The sequence below is a fragment of the Neopelma chrysocephalum genome, unplaced genomic scaffold, assembly GCF_003984885.1.
Source record: "Neopelma chrysocephalum unplaced genomic scaffold, ASM398488v2 Primary Assembly neopelma1_59, whole genome shotgun sequence".
NCBI classification, from domain to species: domain Eukaryota; kingdom Metazoa; phylum Chordata; class Aves; order Passeriformes; family Pipridae; genus Neopelma; species Neopelma chrysocephalum.
Window position 1 is genome coordinate 24,685,990 of NW_020897714.1, and position 24,505 is coordinate 24,710,494.

Genomic DNA, 24,505 nt, shown 5'->3' on the forward strand with positions numbered 1-24,505 from the left:
CATTACTACCCACTTCTTCTGTCCTTGAACACCACATAGGAAGAGGAGGCTGCTGTAGGAAACTCTGTAAATGTAGGCTTCAAAAAATTCACAGAGCAGCACTGGACCCACCGCTCTGGTATGGTACAGAGCAGGGGTGAGCTCCTCTGAACCCTGCTGCTGGTCAACAAGGTCCTCTCACCTGGAAAAGCCCACTGACCACAGGGGCACGTGGACCACTTTCAAAACCTCTTGGAGTCCTGGGCAGCCCAGCGTAGCGCAGCTGCTCACAGCAAAGGTATCTGCATGCGGCTTTCACCCTGCAACCCCCAGGCAGCTGGGAAAGAGACTGTCCTCCAAAGAGCAGAGGAGACTCAAGGATGCTCCAGATACTCGACTCTGCTCTCATAAGCATTGGAAGTGTAACAGATTTCACACCAGCTGGAAAAAAGACCTCACACCACCTCAACTTCCATGAGCCTCCCACCTCTCCTCCCCACCAAAAACAAGAGAGGAGAGGCAAGTAGGAGACCCTACCTCCTCCCAAACCAGGAGCACAGAAGGCAGCAGCAGGCACTCTGCCCTTCCGTGTTTCCTACTGTGCTTCCCAGCAGCAACACCCAAAATGGGAGAAGAGAGTCCATCTGACCTTTGGGAAGCGGGTCTCCAAGGCAAGATCCTGCAGGTGAGCTCCACCTCGGACTCTTCCTGCAAGCGGCCAGGAGAGGGAACGAGGCCACCCAGCCTCTGAGACTCACAGAGAAGCTCAGGGCTTGGCCAAGTTGAGAGTTCAGCTGCTAAATGTCCTCTCTGGCTCATGGTCAGTTCCAAGTGGGCTGGTGGGAAGACACAGCTTACGCCTTTCCCCCCAAACACGATGGATCCGCACACCTTTTACACCACTCACTTTTAATTACACTGCATAAGGAAAGACCTCTCCTTGGGCCAAGACCCCCTGGTACAGCTACCGAGGGAGTTGGCTGTCCCATCAAGTCCTCAGTAGGTTTAGTGGTTCCCCCTCACCCTTCTCCCTTGCTTGGAAGCTCCTCCTGGTCAGTCCACATCACCCCTGCAGCCCTCGGTGTCCTTGCTTTGCAGGGACCTACTTCCATACATCTCTGTTCTTCCCCTCCATGCCTGAGCTTTGCCTGCTCAGTCCCGTGAAAGTCCCGCTTCGGCCTCCTGCAGCACCAGGCACAGAGGAGGCAGGGCAAGAGTCATTGGTTAATAATTGTTCTAACCTCAATATAAATAGAAAAATACAACAAAAAACAAAGAATTGACTAGCTAAGAGATCCAATCTGCTGGGATGCCTGCAATGTGCTAGTGCAGAGTTCAGAGAGAGTGCTTGGTCCAGTGCATGGTACTGTAGATATCCAGAAGCCTGTCCCGGCAGCCCCACAGCCATCCAACCTTCCTGCAGCACCACATGTCCGTGCGAGTGTGGCCCGGCCGTAGTCAGCTTGCCCAAGGCTGTTGGCTCCTGGGAGCAGGCTGAATGGGAATGTTTGATAAGTCTGATTTATTGCTGTTAGATGGTAAAGTTGTTCTCTTCTGTGGAACGAGGATGTACTTCAGTCCTACTTTTTGTGGAGGAATTTCATTTTGCTGCCTGAAGAGACAGAGAAAGGAAAATGGGCTCCCCACAGTGACAGGCAAAACAAGTGTCATTCCTCCCCACCTCCACTCTGTGCAGAGAACTGGCCCTGCTGCCAGCCCTGGGTCCTTGTCCACAGCCAGCTGCTATGCAAAGCTGGAAGCAGGTGCCTGCAGAGCTCTGCCCATCCCCTGGGAGCAGACTTGGACCCTGAAAACCCCCAGGCACACCCTCCAGAGCCCCTTTGCCCAGCAGTCCTGGAAGGTGAACACATGACTAAGCTCACCTGGCCAGAGCCTGTATGGAGGCAGGGCACTCCAGCCCCTCAGGCACTGCTGCTCCTAAGTGGCCAAGAATGGCCAGGGATGCTACCTGAACACATGATCAAACTCTCTTAGCCACGGTGTCCAATGAACTATCAAGGACTTCTGAACTCTGGCGTCTGGACCTCTTGTCTAGCTACTCTTACAGTGGAAAATAGATTCAATCTTAGAATACTCCTGGGCGATTCCCACTGCTGATCCCTAAGGGCGAACCCAAAGGCAATGAAGACTGTGTCACTTCCCCCACCAGGATGTGCATCCGCCACCCCCAAGTCACTAGTTGCTCCATTGCCACCGCAGACCCAGCTGTTTCCTTTAGAAGACACTGATCGCTCATGGCTCAGAGCACTGCTCTGCAGGATGTCACACACAGTCACTAGGACAGCCCTGTCACCCTTGGGCACCTTCTCTACCGCCCACCCTGAAGGCAGCAAGAAGCCCAACGCTCCTGAGAAGCCAAGGGTTTTGCTGGTTCCTTACCTAGGCCTTTCAGGAACCTATTGACTCCACTCTGCTCCCCACTGGGAAGTGTTTCCAGGTACTCCTGAGCCCGTACCTCAAACAGACCTGCAGAAAGAAAGAAGTCAACAACTTCTATTTTGCGTCCCTATAAATCCAAGCAAGAATGCCCATCTGAAAGCGTGTTTACCCACACAAACAACAGGGAACAACTCACCCCACCTCCTCCACCAGCTGAGCCCAGATCTGGCACAGAAACTTTGGTCTGCCCCCTCCCTCCCCACTGCAAGGCTGACTGAGCTTCTGTTCCTTGCTCAGGGAGAGACAAAAACTCTGTTCATTCTGCTACGAACACAGCTAAGTCCAGAGAGTGAGATCATCTGGGGAATTGTCATGCAGCATTTACCACACTGCAAAACCTCTTTTACTCAGCCACCTAGTCAAGTGTCCCCTGCTTATTAGAGCTTGGGAGGAAGCTGTAAGCCAGCACTGAGCAGCAGCAGGGATAAGAAACTTCACCTGCCAGTAGGGTCCTTAGGACTGTAGGACAACAGCAGTGAAACAACAGAAGCAGCTCTGGGAAGGACATGAGAATCTGTATCTTCTACTAGCCAAAAGAGCCATAACTGGCCCCTTCTTCCTCTAGACACAGGAAGGGGACATGAGGGACTGCAAGAATAAACATCATTCCAGCAGTATACCCCTTGCGTGACAGTCCTGATGGGAATTCAATGTGGAACAGAAGAGGCACACACGTGGATGATACTGCAGTGATAAGGGTGACTATAACCCCAATCTCGACAAGTGCCCCGTTCTCCAGTAGCTCGTTCCCATGCACTGTGCATGTGTCTCACCACACTCCTGTGAGGCAATGCTCCCTGCTTTGGGAAGATAAGGAAATGGAGACAAGGAATCTCCAAGCGACTTGTGAAGGTCACGTACGGGTGTCAGAACAAACCATCAGCCTGTGTTGGTGCTTCCCTACCACCTCCCTCCTGGTGTTCCTGGAGATACTCCAGCCTCCAGCCATGGTGCTGGGGATGGAGCTGGTGGCTGGTGGAGCATCTGCCGGCTCTCAGAGGAGCACAGCAGTTTCCACAGCAGCAGAGGCCAGTCCAAGCTGCTCACCTCTGACCCCCTGCTTCCGCAGCTCCCGCTCCTGAATGAAGCCCCCAAACATCTGTGTCTCCATGAAGACCTCCAGGAAGCGTCGGAGGCTCTTGGAAGACACAGACTTGCGGAAAGCCTCACGCTGCAGGGTCCGCTCCTCTCGCTCCGTAGGGGTCAGGAAGAGGGAATAGTGGCCCACAATCTCCACAAAGAAACGGACAAAGGCCTCAGACACCACCTCATTCAAAGGGCTGGTCTCTAAGGAGAAAACAAAGAGGCAGTGGTGAGGACAGTGCTGTAAGGATTTGCTAGAGAAATCCCTGGGTAAAAATTCCCTGGCTTTTTTAGGACTCAGCCTGAGCAGGAAAAGCTGCTCATGAAAGACAGCATTCTAGAAAGTGCTTGCCACAGAAGCAAACCAAATTGTTACTACTTTGAAAGTCACCAAGCTTTGTCTGGGTGCTCACTCCTCTTTGGTGGGATGGGGGAGAGAATCAGAAGAGTAAAAGTGAGAAAACTCATGGGCCAAGATAAAGACAATTTAATGGATAAAGCTAAAACTGTGTATGCAAGCAAAGCAAAATAATTAATTTATTCACCAGTTCCCATGGGCAGGCAGGTGTTCAGGCATCCCCAGGAAAGCAGGGCTCCGGCACACGTAACGGTGCCTTGGGAAGACAAAACGCCCTATCTCTGAATGTCCCCCCACTTCCTCCTTCTTCCCCCAGCTTTATATGATAAGCATGACTCCATGAGCATCACTCCAGATGGAATGTCCCTTTGGAGTCCATTGTCCTGGCTGTATCCCCTCCCAACTTCTTGTGCACCCCCAGCCCACTCACTGCCAGAAAAGGCTTTGACTCAGTGCAAGCTCTGCTCAGCAATAGCTAAAACATCCCTGAGTTATCAACCCTGTTTCCAACACAAATCCAAAACACAACTCTGTACTAGCTACTACAGAGAAAACTAACTCTATCCCAGCCAAATCCAGCACGTTCTTCAGGCTCCTCTGCAACCAGGAGGTGCCCATAACTGCCCCCAAGAGAGCTGCCTCAGCCCAGTCGCCTGTGAACCACATGGCCATCTCAGAGTCTGCAGCTCTGCGAGTGGACTGTCCCCTGGAGGAGCCTGCACCACTCACATGGCCAGCAGCAGAGAGAAGCCTATGGAACCCTCCCTGAAAGGAGTACAGGTGTTCTCTGGAACTGTAAGGGAAGGACAGACAGAAGGGAAAGGTGGGAAGGGATAAGTACTGTTGCTCCTAACACAGAGAACTGCCCCCTGTGCAATGAAATATTTAACATAGCTTAACCAAAATCCTGACCTACCTCTAATACTTGTGGTGTTAAATTTAACGCACGCCTAGTTATCCTCTAAGAAGCGACAGAAGAAAAAGGGGCAGGAAAAGACGTGGTTTTAAGCTGTAAGGCACTGTGCTTTACCCTGCTTGCCATTGACAGGGCCCTCCTCCTTGTCGCTCGCCAGCTCATTCCTCTGCTCCAAAATGTGTTCTAGGGCAGCCTGCAGCTTGCGGGGCAGGATGGAGTCCTCATCTTCCATCTGTAAGACAGAGCCACCTCCTCAGGGACTGGGGCTGGGACATAAACAGCTCCTACCCTGCCCCCAGCACAGCAGGGGGAGCACTAAAAATGATCCATGAGGGGAGGGAGGAGGAGTAATATGCTTGGCATGTTCCCAGCACCTTCCAGCACAGTACTATCAAGAAACACAAGAGGAAGGAGAAAGAGGGTATCTTTTCCTAAATATTCCCCTATTCTGGAGGAATTTCAGGTGTCTGACCCAAAACACCCATCGCCGCACCATCTGCCCGCGAGCACTCATCCCACCACAAAGAGGACATATCTGAACAATGCTGGTGTGTGGCCAGGTGAGCAGAGCCCCCTGCTCAGCTCTGCTCAGGCACCAATCATCTTATGGAAGCATAACGAGTTCCCAGAAAGCCAAGGAACTGCCAGTGACTGTGCACGAACTCCTACCAGCCCTGGCTGAGATAGCATGACTTAGCTTAAACCTCCAAAAGAGAGGTGCAAGGTAAAGCACACCCCTGCAGCTGAGGCAGCTGGCAAGCAAGAACTGTGACAAGAGCGGCCTTCACCCACATGCTGCTCTCTGCAGCAGGAGGAGCACTCATCCCATCCTACCCATGGGAGCTGAGGCACAGCAGACACTGATTCTGCCAGCACTGCTCAGTGATCTGCCAAGAAGCTCTGGGAAAAAATAGCTTCCTGGCCAGGAGTGTATTTGCTCATTTGTACTCTTCCCCTTCCACCTCCCCTTCCCGCTCCTCCTCTCCACAACAAAGGGAAGTAAAAATCAGCAATCTCGCCGCCAGAGCAACATACAGGCTCCCATGTACCAGCTTATGATCCATCCAGTGCAAGGACCAGAGTGAGGAACCACAAGTTCCTTGGGCAGAAAGGATTTCAAAAAATCATCCCTTCCCATGCAGGGCAGAGTATGTGATAGGAGATGGACTGACAGACACAGGCTGGAAGAGCCCATGTTGCTCCCCAGCAGACAGTGCTGAGCCAAGGCTTTCCAGCTGTGCCCTCCACATTACAGGAGACACTTAAAGAACTACAGTGCTCAAGTGGCACTATTTCTCCTCTTTGAAAAAAACCCCTAGGGACAGAGAAAATTCACAATGATTCAGTCCTCAACAGCTGTGGTTTGGGATGCTGATATTACATATATACACAGCAAGCCCTTTAACACTGCCAACCACATATCCTGCCTCAGTGGGATTTTTTCTCCCTGAGTGGGGAGAAAGCAATCCATCCAGAAGGGCAGGTCAGCAAACACAGATGGAGGTAAGGTATGATGGAAAAAGGGGAGAGAAGGTGAAGGATACGAAATAGCTCTGCTCACCTGTCTCAGAAACCGGTTATTTACCAGGTCAACAACAAGGACCTAAGAACAAAAGAGGAAGAATAAAAGGGGGAAGTAATTATTTCTATCATCAAGAGTTTATCTTAATCTGTAACTGCTCTAGAGGAAATGCTTTAACCCTGCCCCTGCTCCTCCTACCCACCACCACAGCTGGAGGAGGCACCCGGGGTGAGCCAGGAGTGGAGCCCTTGCTGTGGCTTTCTGATGACATTGCTGCAAACTGCAGAGCAGCTTGGACAGCAGGAGGCTGTGATCCAAAGCCTGGCCCACTACTCTTTATCACCACATCAGATACTTCTTTATCTTTCCAGAACTTTATCTTTTCTCCTCGTGTGCTGCACTGCTGTCTCCTGGTTGTGCAGGGAGGGTAGTGCCTCGCTGACTATGTTCAGCCTTGCTGCATTCACTCTTGTGCACCACAAATCCAATTCTTAATTATTTATTGCTTGCATTAGGTACCTGTGTTAACCAGAAGGGCAGCTATCCTGGTCAGTCTAAAGCAATCACAGTTCAAGCCTGGCAGACTTTGCACATAGCCCATGGACAGCACTATGCAGAAACTAATAGAAGTTTTAATAAAGCCATCTCCTAACCACAGCAGCCCCACGGTGGGAGATCCCAGCCCCCCGCCTTCCCAAGCTGTGGACAAGGCAGAGCACAGACCTTTGCTTCCCCAGGGGACCGTCCACTTCCTCCCTCCCCCCGTGCTCACAGCAGCCAGAGAACGAGAGCTCGGCTCCCTCCCGCTGCCAGCTGCCAAGGCAGGCTCTCCCAGCCTTTCTGGGGCAGAAAACAACTCAGCCCACTGGAAGCAACCTAGAGTAAGGCCACAGTGTGGATGCATGGCTCACCTCCTCCACTGGCAGCTCCTTCAGGCGGGGCAAGGAGCTGGAGAGCAGGCCGATGAGGAAGGGGGTGGGCGAGCACACGATGTCAATCATGGAAGGCGGCAGCACAGGTATGTAGGTGTGCTGCCAGGTGAAGGGGTACAGTAGGGCCACCGTGGCGTGGCAACACTTGGAGAGTGTGCTGGAAGGTAAAACACAATCAAGGACATTGGCTGGTCAGTCAGGGAATGAGTGGTGCTTCCTAGAAATCAGGGCTCCTTCAACTGTTCCCTGATTGATCTCTCTAATTACTAAGGGCTTTCCCAGATTTCCGACCCCATTTTTCAGCTTCAAAAGCAATGACTTCCAAAAGATGATCTCAGCCCATGCACATGTGACAAGAGATGGGTCCCACTGAATGACAGATCTGCTACTCCAGTGCCCTGATGGGAAATATCAGAGAGGCATCTTTTATGCCACTGCCTTTCCTTAGAAAAATGAGTTTATTCTCCCACAGCATACCTCTGTGGCTGTTCCCATGGGAAAGCCACAGCTCTGAATGCACAGGAGCTACACTGCCCAGCACAGATGGCACACAGGTGTGGGGGGCAGAAGGTAGCTCCACCACCACAGCAACTGTCTGCTGGGCTGTGCTGGCCCACTTAGGTGCTGGCTGTACTCTTGGTCAGATCAGTGCAGCTGGACAACCTGCTGGGAGCCCCTGACAAAGCACCTGAGCACCAAGGTCCTCATGTGTTCCTGCAGGTCATTCCAGCCGTGGCCCACTCCTGCTCCTTGACTGGCTACCTGTGCAGCACTTATGCCTTGCCTTTGGGCAACCCTTAGCAGGAGTAATGGCAAGCCAAAGTATGCTTTTCTATTGGTCCCAATCATATGCCAGAGCATGTGGGAAGGAGGAAGGCAGTGGTCTCCAGCCAAGGTTATCCAGGCACCCTGCAGCCTGTGGAACCTGCCAAGGCTACCCAGAACCTTGAGAGAGGGAAATCCCATGAGGGGAGCACACAGCCAGCCCACGGCTCATGGGACTGCAGCCTTCCTTCCTGCCCCTTCAAACGCCACCAGCGGCCTGACTGTAAGTGCCTTTGCTGACAAGAGGGACTGTCTGGAAACCCCATCAGCTCTCTGGCAGGAGACGGGCAGGGTCTCCAGTCAGACACAGCAGAGCTCACCACAGGGCACCAGTTACTCATCTCTTCTGGGTCTATAAGCATTTTTATGCATCAAAAGAGGGGGAAGGCTTGCTGCTATAAATCCTGCATGCAATGTCACTTCGTTTTATTCACATCCAGGTCTGAACAGGCTGGAGGAGGGGAGGGAGACTGGTGCAGCCAGTTGATGGGGAAGGACGCCCAGCTGGCTCCTGTTAGACTCCATGGGAGAATTTACATCCAGCAACCTGGATCTGGCAGCTTATTGCTGACTTGAGAAGGAAAGGGTTTGATGGGTGTGGACATGAGCTTGCTCTGACAAATGAAGCCTGTTTTCCCTCCCCACCTCACTCCAGCCAATTTGGTGAATGTGCATCCCTGTGCTGTATTGCTAAGGCACACTGAGCAGAGTGGTGTGGCTGGGGGACACCCGGCTGGCTTTCATCAGGTAAGCTCAGTTTAGCAGAACACAACTGTAGTTGCCAGGACGTCAGTGTGACAGTATGAAGTAATCAGGCAGCAAACATAAATAAACACGACACTTTTTGGAGATAGGGACATCCCAAGGGGGAGGCTGGAATCTGCTTAAAGTGAGAATTTTATCTAGGACTGCAACAGGTAGGGAACTGGCACCTGGGAAAGACAGCTGGGATGTGTGCACTGAGAAAGTCTCTTCCCAAAACAGAGACAGGTTCCTCTCCCTGCACTCCCAAAGGCTTGTCTTTTGTTAAGGGGATTCTCTATAAAAACAGAGGAAGGCCTTTCAAAGGCTGTGTCATAGATAGGTAGCTTTAAGCCTTTACATGGGAAAAAAACCCTCTCAGTTCCCCATCCTTGTTTAGGAAGGTTTGAGAGTATTCCCCTCCCTTCTCTGCATTCATTCCTGCAGGCTGCCTCTGTGTCACTGCTCTCAAGCTGTGCCTGCCCTCATCAGCAAGCCCTCATAAGCAAGCCCACATGCAAGGTAGATAACGAATCTGAGAGAAGCAAAATGAAAATAATAAGAAAACGCAGAGCTAGTAAGAAACAGAAACATTTACAAAAAACAAACACAAAAAACTCACCAAGAAAAAATGTGGGAATAATATCAGAGTGGCTGATTTTTGTTGTATCTTTCATAAAAGCTGATCTTGAAAGAAACCACAACAAAAGTGAATGTGCTATCTTAGAGGTGCACTCCAAGTTAATGAGATCCCTTAAAAACCATCTCCTTCAAGGATGCACTATTCATATACTCACACATTTCAGGTCATGTTAGCACATATAAAATCAGGGGTTTCTCTTCCCCTCTATTACTGCAGAATGTATTTTCCACTCCTCAATTGCTGACTGATAATAGCTCCAGTAACATCAGCAGCATACTGAAAGCTGAAAGAACTGCACCTTTCACCACTTATGCACAGCAGTGTGGCATTACCACCACTCACCATTCCTCTTCTTTGAGGAGGGGTTGAATGTGGAAGTGTAAGAAGTTTTATCATTGTCACAAATCCTCAATTTTGAAGGTGTATCCTTTTTATTCTAAATTTCCTTTCCTTTTTCCTAATTTTCCTGACTAAAAGTGGGAACTGACTTTATAGACAGCATTTGAAAACCAGTGGAAAACATCTCTGATTCCAGGTAGCTCCACAGAGGAACAGTGAGCAGCTGAAGTACATGGTTATTTATGGCATGGTGATGTATTATGGCATGCTGTCTCCTGCTATATTTATGGTGGCTTGTTCTTCCCTCAGCCCAGCTCTCAAGTCCCAGTGAGTACACATGGTACGTGAGAGATTGAGTGGGAGGAAAGATGGCTGAGGTCCAGTTAGTGGAAGTCAAAGGCAGAGCTGTGTAAGCCTGAAATTGTACACATCAGGCAGTGGGAAGTAAAGATAACTTCCCCTTCCACCCTTCCATCTCTGAATGACTCATCGCCTCCAGGATGAAACCTAGTGATCTCTGCTCTGAAACATTTCTCACTGTGGAAGACATTTGCAGAGAACAATATTGATAGGGTTGAGGTCTGTGAGGCTCCTTTGAAGGCAGTTCAGAGATGGACACAGAGGAGGTAACACTGAGGTATCTCTTCCACATATGATTTAGTCAGACTTGCTCTGCAGATAGTCTCAGGGAGCTGCAGGTTGCCAGGAGCCCAGCAGAACCTTGGTCTTCTGGAATGACTCAAGCCTAAGCTCTCTCTTTCTCTTGCACATGGCACTACAACAAGCACTAAGGGACTGCTGATTCACACCATGGCTGCTGAGCCTTGCAAAAGAACCAGTGTGATAAATTCCTTTAATGCCAGCTGTGTGACTGTGTGACTGCTCTTCAGCCAGCAGCAATGGGATTGCAGTGTGCTCTGGGGAGTGCCATGCACCACCCTCAGGCCACACGAGTTCAGGGCCAGATGTTCAAACGGGACACAGACATCACTTTTTAAGGCTTTTGGTTTCAACAATGATCTTAAAAATACCACAGGTCTTTGAAGTACACTTTCGAGATCCTGAGCACACTTTCATGGGTTCATTCAGCCTTCTGCAGGGAACATGGTTGAGCTGCATGTCTGATGTTGTTTGCAGTTGAGACAGAGATGTCATTAGTACAGAGGCTAAAAAGAACTGAAGTATGCAAAGAACCCTCAGATCCCTCCCTAAAGGGCTGATTTCGACTGACACACAGATCTCTCTGGCTGAGCACTCCTTTGGTCAGAACAATGACAGCACAGCAGTCTGTGACATTTGTTTGCTCTAACAACAGGCCTTCCCACCACACAGCATCCCATCACAAACCTACCACAGAGCATCCTATGAAGCTGCTGTTTCTTGATAGCCACCTTAAACACAGGTGGCCAATAGAGAATCTGAACACAACAGCTGCAACTACATAGAAGTTCCTCTTTCTCTTCTGGGAAAAGTTGCTCCAAGACTTGCTTGACTTGCTCTAAAAGACACCTTGACAAGTTGCAACAGCTTCTAAGGAAGGACAATGTCTGTTCAGTTTGGTTGCTTTCCTCCCAAACTTCAGACTGACTACAAGGTTTCCAGTTTTCCACTCCAAAGGCAAGCACCTACAGTAAAAAGTCTCCAAAGCTGAATCCCTCTTTGGGTTTAGGATACTTCATGATTTCTGAAAAACACCACTGAATCAAACAGCCTTTTGTAGTTTAATGCCAGGAAGCCCTGTGGTCCCTGCACTAACCAAACTGCTCAAAATATGCTGGCATTTGGCAATTTAAGATGGTGTGAATACATGTTTTCTCTTTATTTTTTTTTAATAAGCTCTGCTACAGTAGTACTCATTTTACAAACACCTTCGGATTTCTGACACTGTGTCACATCTGGATTTACTTATGATGGATTACAGATCTGGTTTACAACATTTAACAGGCAGAGGAGCTTCCAAGCATTGTCCCATGACTTCGTGCAGCATTGCTGCAAATCTCACCAGGAGCGTGCCAAGTTCCACCAGCTGTGGGGACCCTCACTGGCTCCCACCAACGTGGCAGGTTCGTGCAGGTGAAGAAGCGAGTGTTAAGATGATCTGAAGAAACAATGCTATTATCCAACATCAAAACTTAATCCTTGGGTTCCTTCTTCTCCCTAATCACAGTACATAAAGGAGAAATCTGCAAGGCTGAGATTCGCAGTCCCAGATTTGTTTTTGCAGCACATGGAAAAGGGTTCTTCTTGATGATTAATTACCTTTTGCTGGGGATGACCACATTTAAAGTGTCTACTCTAATTCTTTCAGATCTGCCTTTGATAACAATGACCACTTTGTGTTGTTGACACAGCTGTGGTTTCTGGCAGAGACAGAGTTGGTCAGATCCACAACAGGCTTTTGAGATCTGGAAAAAGGAGTCATTGATTTTAAGGCCGTGCAAGTTTTTCTGTTTTAAAAAGCCTTGTGAATCTCACAGATCTCCTGCTCAGGCCAGTAAAAACTGCCCAGCTCTGGGTACCTTGTGACATCAGGACACTTTTGGTTGGAAGATGCCTTCTAAAAGGTTGGCCTACAGTGCCTGGAACTGCATGCCAGGCAGCATCCCTTGGAAACAAAAGCAGCTCTCGTGTTGCAGCATCCAACCCGTGCCAGGGCCTCAACTGCCCCAGGACTAAAGTTTACAGTGCAGGAGTTAACAAAAACTAGGGAAGACTACACAGACCAACACAGTTTTCACAAAGTCATTCTCCTGGGTTGCAAGGCTATGTATACTCCAGTTTCCGTAACAACAGAGGAGAGACACCCCCACACTCAAAAACTAATAAACCAAATTCTTTCCTTTTCCGCTGCCAAGCTGTGGATTGACAGGTCTTTAAACACTCTGTGCTCATTCTAAAGATGGAAAAGACAACGTATTTCACTTGCTGTACACTTGTTAGATGCATTTTTTGGCCCAGCTTGAAAACATTTCACAGTTCACGCAGTATTTGGCAAGTGACCTTTCAGCTTTCTTTTCCCACAGACTGATTTTATAGCAATTAAAAGATGTAAATAATTTTCATACATCATTTCTCTGTCACTCATACCCAGACACACCTTTACAAACACAGACAGATAGTTATTGATAGTGCCTACATGAAGAACTGCAAAGATGAATGATAAATGTAATTTATTGCACATCTTTCACCATGTCACCTGCACTCTTCCCGTTAATCCAACTCAGCTGGATTATTTCTAGCATTCCTAACCTCTGAGCAGTTTCCAACAGCTGCTTTTATCGTTTTTTTCCTTCTCTTAAGCTATTTCCAAAAAAGTGTTTCTTTTTTTTCCTCTGAAACTGGCATTTTCACTCCTAAAGTAAATACTACCTAATATTCATTGAGTTCAATGTGTTCCTGTTCCAGGAAAAGTATCATTTTGACAGAAGATCCTGTATTTACAATATCATCAGCTTTCAAAACATGAACTGTCCACCAACGAGCAGAAGAGACTGTTGATCTTAGCCAAGGCTCACTAATCCAGTCCACTCAAGTCACTGAACTGGATTAAAACACAATAGTTTATTTAATTTTGAGGCTCATTTTCTTTGTTTTCTGCTTTTCACACCTTTACAGTCCTTTGGGATAATTTCCAAGCTTTTGCTCCACAAAAATGAACCAGAGAAACTTCATATTTTGTTATAGGAAAAAAAGAAGATGGTCCTGAAATTGCTCAGAGCAAGGTCTTCTCAGAAACATCAAATATTAAAAGTGTCAGAGAGCTGGCAAATCTATGGTAAATATTTGAATCTGAGCCCTGTGGTCTAACAGACCCTTGATCTTTTAAACACAACAATTCCTTTTTTTCACAGAAAAAAAAGCTGTGTATGATATAATTAGAGATTCTAGAAACTATGATTCTATAGCTCTCTCCCACTCTCTTTTACAGGCCTGTGCAGCTGGACTCATTGTTAAGGACCCTGGATATACTGACAAAGATACAGGGGTGGGGAAAAAAAAACATCAAAACCCATCAAAGTGCTTTCAATTAGAGATATTCTGTAACACACCCCGTGTGTGTTACATACGTGATGTTGTGCTATCATATAAAGATGTGATAGGAAAAGATCTGGTAAATAAAGGTTCATTCTAAACTGATACCTTAAAAGAAACCCCAGAAGTTCCCTATTGTTTACTCATACCACCCAGTCCTCATGTTGAGATTACAATGTCATCTATGTCCTTCACAAATTTTCTCAGAATGTAAAATTTTTCCTAGAAGAGGAGAAAAATATTTGAAAGCCTGTGATCATAAACTCTCACGTATATCATATATGTTACATAGAAATACAGTGTTTGGATGAATTCACTCATTTTCAATGCAAGCCTGAATGCTCTGCACAAAACATGTGGCTTAAGCATCCAGAATACTAAGCCTCTATGCATATAATGTATCAGTGATTCTAAAGAAGCAAATCTTCCCCTCTCTGACCCAAGGCAGCTGCCAAAACCTGCAAGTAGCCAGTGCTCTCTAGATGCTACAGCTTCCCTCTCCCCAGCCTTCCTGTTTCTGCAATGTGACTGCCTGAGCTCTGCCCACAGAGAGCCCTGGATCCATGCAGAATGAATTTTTCCCCTTCACTTTCCTGTAGAAGGGGCCTCTCCATTCTTTGCCCCAGTGCTCAGTCCCAGAGCTGCAGGCTGCTGCCTGGAAGTTGTGAAAACAGACAGCTTAGGGGCATTGTACACTCCTGAAACCTGAGCGTGCTCTTAAGTGTCATTACTCATCCAGGCAGCTTTTCTTTCCCCAGCCTTGGCGAGCTTTCCTCCCTGAATCCTCAAGTGCTTCAAGGGCTGGAGAGCTGCCAGCCACCAGCTGCACAAGATCTTAAAGAAACCTGGACCCATTTTCATAATTTAGGAGACCAAACAAATAAATTTTTAAAAAATCAAATTGAGCGGATTCAAAACAGAAGTCCTCTGCCTCGCTTCCCCTCATCGCATCCTTTGCTTTCATCCCCCATAAGAAAAACATCTTTAGAAATCAATATTAAAATAAAAGCTGAAAATTTAAGAAGATTTTGTGACATCAGGGAGCAACTCAGAAGGGACAGTGATCTCTGCCCAAGGCTTGATCCCTGGCAATCCCAGCAACAGCTCAGCAGGGAACACTGCAGCATCATGGAGCAAAAGGAGGGATTTTGCTTCCTTAGCACTGGGATCTGCTCTGAAACTGTCTGGAGGAAGTGGAATTTGGTTCTCCTTGGGAATGAGAAGAAGCACACATTTTGCAAACTGCAAAAATGAAATTACAGTTCATGGCCCAAGTTCCCTATTCCTAGGAAGAACAGCCCTACTCACATCATGACGAAGTTGGAAAAGAGCAGAGAGGAAAAAGAACAAATCAGAGAGATCAGTTACTGACTGCAGTCTTCCCAGCCTCCCTTCCTTGGCAGCATTTTCTTTAAGGAAATGCAAGAGGGTACCTGAGCTTGTCTGCGATAAAGATCACCCTCCGTTCCAGCAGCAGGGAGGCAAAGACTCTGCTCAGATGCCGCACGCTGAGGGATGTGAACAAGGACTCGAAATCAACGTGCTCAAGCCTGGAGTCAAGAGGCCGCCGAAGCTCAATGACCTGTTGGGGAGAAAAAGACCACAGGTGAGCTTTTGCTGCCCACCCAGACTTGGCAAGCAAGGAGCCAATAGGTATTTTCACAGCTAACAGGCCTCACTGTCTGTGCTGGCAAACACCACATAGCGTTAAGTTCTCAAACACTGTCTGTCCAAAGACCTCCCGTAAATCCTTCTTCCAGATGAAGACGACCCAGAGTCCACTCCAACAGGCACAGCATGAGATCAACCACAAGTTCTCCCTACTGGACTGAGGACAAGGAGCTCTTCATACGGAGGAAAACTAGTTTGTGTCCAGCTAGGAGCGGCTTTCAGCCTTTCTGGCATTCAAGCAGCAGAATATCATGGAGCCTTTCAAATCTACAGTCTGATTTTACAGTTACAATTTTTTTTTTTTTTTTTTTACTGCAAGAATCTGGATGCTTAACCTACTGACTATAAATTTTTTATTTCAGTTACAGAAAAGAGCAGCCTGTGGGTATTTTTCTTTGTTCGTATCTACTTAAATAATGCCTGTCACAGCACCTTAGCACTTCATACTCCTTATCTTATACAGATGTTTATCTAAATTGTTTTTGAAAGCCTCCAACACCACGCATTTCATAAATCCCACAAGAAAATTACTCTAGTTCTGAACTACCCTCACCAACACCAAACCTGCAGCTGAAACATGTCAGCAGCAAATTAGTTCAATTACTTGTTGTTGTCACTCAGAACAATTGGTAACCTTCCTCTCTGTTGAAAGGTTATCACATGTCCTTCTTTGTCCTTTGTTTTCTATATTAAGCAAACAATTTTCTCAAGCTTTGCTTGTATTTTCTAGACCACTTAGTAAGCAGAACCACTCTTCTGGGGTTTTCTTCTAGTGGTTGCATTTTCTGGAAAATGGTACTCTGAATAAATTTTCACCGATGTTGGAAAGCAGAAAAATTGCTTTCATTTATTATTGCTTTCATTTATTATTCATCACTTGAAATTGCTTTCACAATGAAGGAGTTTGTCTAAATAATGCCACATTGTTATTTTTGCTCACTTTATGGCCCATTATACCACCAGATCCTTCTCTGAAGTACTGCTGCTCACTCAGTTACTATCCTGTCATGTTAGTCTACTCCTTTCTTCCTCCCAGCATTTTGCCCTTGACCATATTGAAGTTCATACCAAATCTTCAATCTACAGAATCACGGAATCATTTAGGTTAGAAACAACCTCTAAGATCAGTGAGTCCAATCTTTCACTGATCACCACCTTGTCAACTAGACCATGGCACTAAGTGCCACATCCAGGCATTTCTTGAACACTTGAACATGTCTCTGGAATTTAGGAGGGGTCACTTTGAATTTTAATCCCTTATTCTCCAGTGTGCCTGCAACCCACCCCAATACTATATTGTGTAAATGTGGAGTTTATTTTGTCAAGCAGATTATTAATGAAACATCAATGATCCTAGACACAAACCAGCCAAAACATTCTCACAGCCTGACAGTACACCACTGGGACTCTGCTCCTCGAGTGCACATTTTTAACCAGCTGTGCATGTGCTGTGCAGTAATTTCATTTAGTTGGGACTGTTTTCAGTTGGGTTGAGGAGAATGTCCTCATGTAGTGCTGTGCTGAAAGCCCTCAAACACAATCTTTATCAACTTGCTCTCACATTTAAGGCATACATGCCCAACACAAAGTGTGTCCAAAACTACATTCGTCTCCCCCCATCCTCCCACAGTCCTTTGATGCTATGCTCAAAACCCCTCCCACTGTCCTCACACCACATTGTGTGAGATGCAACCTCCATGCTCTGAAAACACCATTCTGAAAGGCTGCAGCATTAGTCTGGTGTGGTTTCAGGTATTTTTTGACCAGAACCCCACAACCTATTCCATATGAACACGTGTTCTGTATCAAGGATGCTGGAGCGCATGCTATGAACCTGTCACGGTCCCAACTTCCAGTCACCAGTCCTGCACTATTTGCTGGCCTGTTTCCCTCTCTCTAGGACAGGGTCTTTACCTCTGTTCCTGAGCCTGGCAAGAAGTTCTTGACCGTAATTGTCCGGCCCAAAGCTGGGAATGGTGCCTCCATGACACTCCTCATGAGAGGCTGCACCAGGGCTGGGGAAATGCCCCGTCTCTTCTCAACCTCATCCAAGATCTGAAATAAAGGTATGAAGACACAAAAACATGTAAATCGGGAGGAGGGAGGTAACACCAGGAATGAAGTGTACCAGCACCTATGTTCTCTCCCTAATCCAGCATCACCGTGGAGCCTTTAATCATAAGGAAGAAGGTAAAAGGTACAACTGAAGACCCTTAATTTCCTTTAGCAAGAGGAATGCAGCTCCAGTGAGGTCACTGGAAAGCTTACAAACTGCGAACTCCCCACCACACTCAGTCAGGATTCCACCTTTTAATCTCTCTTGCATTCTGGTAGTTCTGCTAAAAGAAGAAGGCAAGAGCTGACAATCTAGTCTTCCTATTAACTGCATTTTTCCTAGGTTCTGGAATTAGCATGTGGTTGCCTTGCTAACAGCATTTCAGGCCTTTTCTTCAGCCATCAGCTTCCCCACTCTTTTGGCGTCAGCTTCACTTTTAGGTCCTCTTGACATAAAGCACAAATTCCCTCTCTCTCTCCACTCACCTTAGAGAAGAGGTTGAAGCATCCAAGGCGACTCACAATGCAGTAAACTTCTGGGAGACGCTTCCCTTTCCCACTGGGCTTTCAAGACAAATGCAAACACACACACAATAAAAAGCCACCAAGAAAATGCCAGAGTAATAACTACTGCAAAGATAGAGTGACCAGTCTCTTAGTTCTGCATCTCACTGGCTGAATCAGAAACTGGCAGACATGTGACAGTAGGGTGATGATGGCAACCTGGCTCAAATCCTGGCACACTAGAAACAGTGAGGAGAAATGGGCACAACCACAGTATGATCCCAACCTGCCTAAATTCAATGACAAAGGCAGGGCAGATTGCTCTACAGAAACAACTCTGAGCCTATGGGACCAGCACAGGGTTAGACAACTGTCCAACAGCTATCCAAACCTAAGGGATACGAAGCCTGTCTTCAGCTTAATGGTGAAACAACAGTCCATGGTCATAATGTTAAATGCTGGTGTAAGAAAAATGCAAGAGAGCTATGCCTGGAGTGGAGGATGCTACTCAGAGAGGCACTTTGGCACTGAACAGAAGAGAGCAAAGCTGCTCTGCTGCTGCTCTTTCTTTCCACAGTGAAAGAGAAGAGCAGCAGCTTTCCACTTTCCGAAATAGATGCCAGTAACATCAATCCCACAGAAGGCTGCATCTCTAGGAAAAGATAAAAACCCAGTGATAATTACCAGCAGCCTCCTACAGTACCCAAATCGCCTGCTTCCATCTTCCCCCGTCAGGACAAATGAGAATGTTTCACTGCAGAAAAAGAAATCAGAATGACAAGATACCCATTACCCACATTAACAGTCTCTGACATACAAACCTAATAAACCCAAAATATTCCTGCATTTCCAATACACCCCTCTCAGGGCTCTGCCCAATTTTCTACTGTAACAGCTCTTGTATTTAAGTAGGTTGATAGATAAATCCGTTTCTCCTGAATCAGGATGTAAAGTACAGTACTTACCTGGCAAACTGATGGATGGGGGCCCAATCCTTTGCATCAGGGAAGCAAAACTGGGGAATAGCTTTCAACTGATCTTCTGCCTCACGCATGAATTTGAACGAGCGCTCAAGCTAGCAGAACAGAGAGAAGGAATGTTTCCAATTAGTCATGTGGGGATGGAATGACTTCAAATATTTTTCCTGTGACAAATGAAGAGGTGATGACAGAGGCTAAGCTTCTGCCTGGAAGATATTAAAATTTCTGTGATTCTGGCTGACCTAATCTTTAGATATCTTAAGGTACCTCTGTGCCCCCAATTCCACCAAGCCCTGCATCTGCAGCACCTGTCCCTGCTATATTGTGCCTCTAATCTGCGACACGACTTCCAGCAAGTGGAGAGAGAACTGAAGTCTGAGGGGAGCTCTGGTTACATCCCATTTACAAATACGCTGTCACACTGGCTCTGTGTTTCTCCCACTCCTCGTTCCCTATATTGAGATAGCCTATTGACAAAAGCTGTGCCTTCCCTTTAAGAACACGTGTCTTCTCCCAACCATCAGTTTTCTTTAAAGAGAAAAGGGGGAGACAGGGAATAGCTACATAAAAGTCATAGCCAAGGGCAGGAAAAGATCTAAATCAGCTGCTGTTTCGTCAGTGAGGGATATCATGACAATTCTATGGTGGTGACTGCAGCTCCTCTATCTTCAGCCTCACTGAACACTGACAGAACAGAGGGGTTACTGATATAACATGCAGTCAACAGGGAAGCTGCAGCTTCTCCAGCTGTGCAAGTGCACCAGGCAATCCAAGACACGTCAGCCAGACCTTCCCGACAGGCAGCACACCTTCAGTGGGAACTGCTGGGTAACCTCAGGGACATAGGCAGCCCCAGCCTGCTTCTTGTGCAGTGACACCACGACGAAGTACTCGAACAGCTGCCTCTCTTGATACTCAATCAAGTCCCGTTCCAAGGTTTGGTACCGCGGGGTTTGCTTCAGGCGAGACTTCACATGCACCAGGCGCTGGCTGTGAGCTACAAAAAATAAAGATTAGACACTGACTTTGTCTGGCTCTTTGCACAGAGCATCAACTGAGACTGAGGGATAAACTTGAAATCACCTCACTGCATGTGCTTTGTCAGTGGCTGAGTAAGATGTGGGAACCATTTGGAAGATGCACTATAAATATCATCAGAGATGGGCCATAATCTCGTGCCATCACCCTGAAGAGCTCTGGCAGCAGAAGGATTTCATGGATAGCTTTTACAGCTGAAGACAACCCAAACTGAGATCCATATGGGACATGATGTAACAGATAATGTCTGGCCATTCATCCTAGCACTCATTTAGGCAGCTTTTAAAGCCAGCACAGTTAGGTAATTGATCACCTTTGTTCAAGAGGAGGCTGTGGGTAGCAATCCCCACAGTCTTACAAGAACAGCACTTGGGTCAGGCTAGGGCTCTGCTGTCTGAGTAATGCTGGAGACTCCCAGCTTTAATACACCGGCTGGGCTGTAGGTTGACAACAAAAGAACATGAAGAGAGGTGCAAATGAAAAATGCTGGCTCATGCCAGTTCTTCCTGTGCCTAAAACTAATCTCTCAGGGCTATGCTTCTACAAGTTCACCCAAGACAAAGGGAAAACAAGAAAAACTGCTAAGCAAGCTGTAACTGCAACACACACATGAGCCATGGGACAATAAACATTCCAGCACGGAAAGTAATGAAAAGCTGCCTGCTGAGAAGAGACCAGAAGAGATTCCCTGAGACCATCCCCTGGCTTTGTTTTACAGTTGCATCCCAAATTAAATCTCCATGATGTCTCCCTTACCCATACTACAAAAGAAAGAAAGAATTAACTACAAGCACAGACTACAGCACATTCTCACAACTATGCTTTTTGTGAAGGCGGGTGGCAATGCAACATTTTGACAGCAAGAACAACCACAGGGATACTGCAGGAACTCCAAAGATATAAGATGTCTGCTTGGGAGACAGGGCTTCCTGAGAGATAGTATATAAATAAAGTATATAGACACTTGATCTTTTGTCTGGTAAAAGTGCCACTTGTGGACTATTCTAGACTGTTCCAGACAATACAATTTAAAGTAATCTTGAGGTGCCTCTTAAATCAGAAAATGTAACAAACCCTGGACAGTTAAAGCCTTGGAAAGATGGCTTAGACTCCTTTCTCTTGTCACCTATTACGTTATTTGCTCTAAGGCTGAAAATCTTCAAAAGTTTTCAGAAGTGGTTTCTGTTTCACCAGGGACTTCAAAAGGAGCAGTGTCACAGCAATGCTGAGTGTTTCTGAAAAGCTTGCTCAAGATCTGCATTGTTTATATTCTGTGCAATCTACTAAAGATAGCAAATTTTACTGCTGTCATCACAGCAGAGTTTGCCTTCAAAGATTTTTCCTTCCCAAGGGTCAGCACTTCTGGCTCTGACACTCAGTCTTATGATTTACTGTGTCTCAGATGATGTACAGTGACTCTCCAAGCAGAGGTAACTGGATGGTGTGATTGGCCTGTTACATAAAACACACGAAGTTCCAGATACAAGAGACTTGCTAAATCATCTCACTTTCCTCTTTAAAAATAGGAAAGTCAACAGATCAACAAGGCATAAAGCAAAATACAGGTGTACTTAGAGCAAACAGCAAGTGCCAGAGCTCCTATTCACACTTATGTGGACTTGCACAGCCACTCAGCCCCAGGTATGGATCTGGATATTGTTCAGAGTTCTGTGCTCTTGGATTGAGGTGACTTAATTCCCAGCTGCAGTTACTGAGAAACACAGGATGATGCATATGATTCACTATGGCAACCAGTAACAGACAAGAGTTTGAGTCTTCCTGGCCACATCTACATTGTCTTTCTCAGCTAAATCTGAACATGGTCTATACTTCACCATATCATGTTTCAAGACAGTTGTGAATGTAATTTCTGTGCAATCTGGGTGCAAACACTGTCTCCCTGTCTCCAGGCAAGCCCAAGAACCTGTCAAAAGGCAGATGGTGGCAGCAACTTTCAGCTTGATCTTACTAATTTAGCAATACAGATAAAAGACTTCCCAATGCAGACAAGAGCAAGAGCATACAGCAGTTCTTGTGTGGGATGCTGTGTTCATAAAAGGGAGCTCAGTCTGAGGTTTCTTTTCTAAAAGCCTGAAAGAGAGTAAGGACGAGCACTCCTAAACACAATGTACTGTGGCTGACACAGAGCCCAACAGCTGCTTACGCCTGTCTTTTCAGCCTAGGCACTGACCTGCTATCCAGATCAGGTGTGCTTGTGAGTCAGGAAACTTTAGAATCTGAGGGAGTTTCTTGCATTCTAACTCTAACAGCACTTTGAATTTGCCACACAAATTCTCATAAGATTGTAATGTCCCCAGCATGTCCTGGGGCTAATTACCAGTACAAGGAGGTTTCAGGAGACTAGGATGGAGATTGGTACACCATATAGCTCTACCAGAGTGAAGCAAGCCAGTCCAGGAGAATTTAACTAGCAATAAATTATAGAGTGCAATTCTGTTTTCCTTTCCAGCCAGTGTGGCTGGTGGCTTTTCTCCCTTGGTAAACACGTGATGGGTTTCTGAACATCCAGTCCCATACAACACTGCTGCTGTCAGCCTGGTCACTCATTTCTGACTCTGAACTCAGAGAAACCTCACTGACTACGAAAGTCAGTGCAAAGAGCTTTGATAGGAGTTGGAACAGATGTTTGGTTTGGGCGCCTACAGCCTTTTTTCCATGGATTTTCTTCTGCAGCATTGAGATCTTTGTCTTCTCACTGTGCTCTATGCAGAAACAAGCTCCTTCTCCAAAGGTAGAACACAGATGAGAGACCTTGTCCCAGGAGGTCAGAGCACAGTTTATCAGGAGCCATTTGCTCCCTTCACACATTTGCCTTACCTTTCAGCTTCTCTTCAGTATCACTGTCTGATTCACTGTTTTCATCTGTAACTAGGAAAAAAAGAAAGGGGAAGATGAATTAAATAAAATCTGCTTATAACTGTGTGTTTCTTATCACTGGCATGAGAAAGCCAGGTCTGGCAGCTTCAGAGGGAAGACATTAGAGGTCCCAAGGTTCTTGTTCTTTTCAAGGGTGCACATACCCACAGACATTTAGCTTACCAACCTTGCTATCTTCCCATTCATTCAGGGAAAAAAACACCCAAACATCAAACAAACAACAGAATCAATTTTGCACAGCCATAAAAGTTGCATAAAGAATAAAATGCCAGAGTAGTGTTTTATCCAAGTCTGTATAAGCACAACACCAAGGTAAAATACTGATTAATATGCAGTAGTTCATGGGACAAGGGACAAAAACAAGAAAAGAAACAAAAAAACCCACTATCAGACTGAATCTGACTCAAGGCCTATATGGTCCAATAACCTATTCTGTCAATGAGAGAGGGGTATAAAAAGTCTGGGATGCTTCCCCTGAAGTTTCATATAAACCCACCCATCCACCCTGTGGGTGTCTAGTCTTTATAAAATAGGATAAACAGTAAAAATTAATTATGGGAAACAAATAGAGCTGGTGGTCATCTTTTGCTGGAAATTGGAGTGTTTTGGAAAGAAACACTGTGTTGGAAAGACCTAATTTTAATTTTTACAGAGATGAGATGTTTAAAAGTAATTGCTCTGAAGTATCTAAATGCTTTGGGCAAGCTGTTAACTGACAGTGGGAGGCTGAAAGTCTCAATCCTGCTATGATGGCAACGGTCCTACAGTCAATTCTCAAAACCCTGACTCCTAACTGAGGTTATTTGTTTATTAGGATGGAGAAGAAATAGGACTGTTTCAAAATCTACTGTCTTCCATTGGACAGTTCACTGAAGTGACACATTCCTGCAAAATATTTTGATCTCAACAAATCAGACTTTTTGGACAGAACATTCCTCTCCAAAGCTTCCAGCCTATTCCAGAAATAAACTTCAAAAAGGGGGGACATGTTTGGTGTGACCTATAAGGTTATCATGCAAAGCCATGGAATGAAAATGAAGCAAGAAAACCAAAAAACTTCCATTTTAATCGAGGTCTTAATTGGCAGAGGAACAGCTCTCATCTTACAACAAAAAGGGTGGAAACCCCAACTCAGTCTGGACTGGAAGAAGCACTAGCAAACGTCACATAAATCACTAAGCCAGCCTGAAGTGTAAGACAAGTCCTCAAAAAGTCTTAGATGTATCATGATTCAAAGTTCCTTTACCTTTCCCTGAATTGCTCTCTGTAGACTGCGATAGTCTCTTGACACGTTTCTTTCCCCTCCGTGCCTCATAAATGGCATTGATTTTCAACACAAGCTGCTCAGCAAACACACAAACAAACAAGGTTATTTTCCTCCACAGGCAAAACAGCAAGTTAGAATTTCATGCAAAGTGCTCTGTTTCCCAACTTTGGTCATATTGAAACTCTTCCCTCGATGGCCCAGAGCTCACAATTACCAGGATCTATCTTGTGCTGCCAGTGGCCACACTCACTCTGGTACAGAA

At 46.4% G+C, this 24,505-nt stretch overlaps 1 protein-coding gene across 3 annotated transcripts in view; it reads right to left on the reverse strand.

The window, feature by feature from the left end:
- Positions 1 to 869: 869 nt before the first annotated feature.
- DENND2A (DENN domain containing 2A) overlaps positions 870 to 24,505 on the reverse strand; it is a 56,390-nt gene continuing 32,754 nt past the window's right edge. For 2 of the 3 annotated variants that reach the window (XM_027680547.1, XM_027680548.1), the window contains exons 7-20: positions 24,223 to 24,316; positions 22,917 to 22,967; positions 19,850 to 20,037; positions 19,026 to 19,135; positions 18,745 to 18,814; positions 18,043 to 18,120; positions 17,416 to 17,556; positions 15,264 to 15,412; positions 7,230 to 7,407; positions 6,358 to 6,399; positions 4,911 to 5,028; positions 3,487 to 3,726; positions 2,380 to 2,466; positions 870 to 1,591 (exon numbers count right to left, since the gene is read on the reverse strand). In XM_027680547.1, coding sequence (XP_027536348.1) covers positions 1,560 to 1,591; positions 2,380 to 2,466; positions 3,487 to 3,726; positions 4,911 to 5,028; positions 6,358 to 6,399; positions 7,230 to 7,407; positions 15,264 to 15,412; positions 17,416 to 17,556; positions 18,043 to 18,120; positions 18,745 to 18,814; positions 19,026 to 19,135; positions 19,850 to 20,037; positions 22,917 to 22,967; positions 24,223 to 24,316 — 1,578 coding nt within the window. In that variant the 3' untranslated portion in view covers positions 870 to 1,559. The remainder of the gene's footprint in view (positions 1,592 to 2,379; positions 2,467 to 3,486; positions 3,727 to 4,910; positions 5,029 to 6,357; positions 6,400 to 7,229; positions 7,408 to 15,263; positions 15,413 to 17,415; positions 17,557 to 18,042; positions 18,121 to 18,744; positions 18,815 to 19,025; positions 19,136 to 19,849; positions 20,038 to 22,916; positions 22,968 to 24,222; positions 24,317 to 24,505) is intronic. The other variant, XM_027680549.1, reaches the window with a different exon arrangement.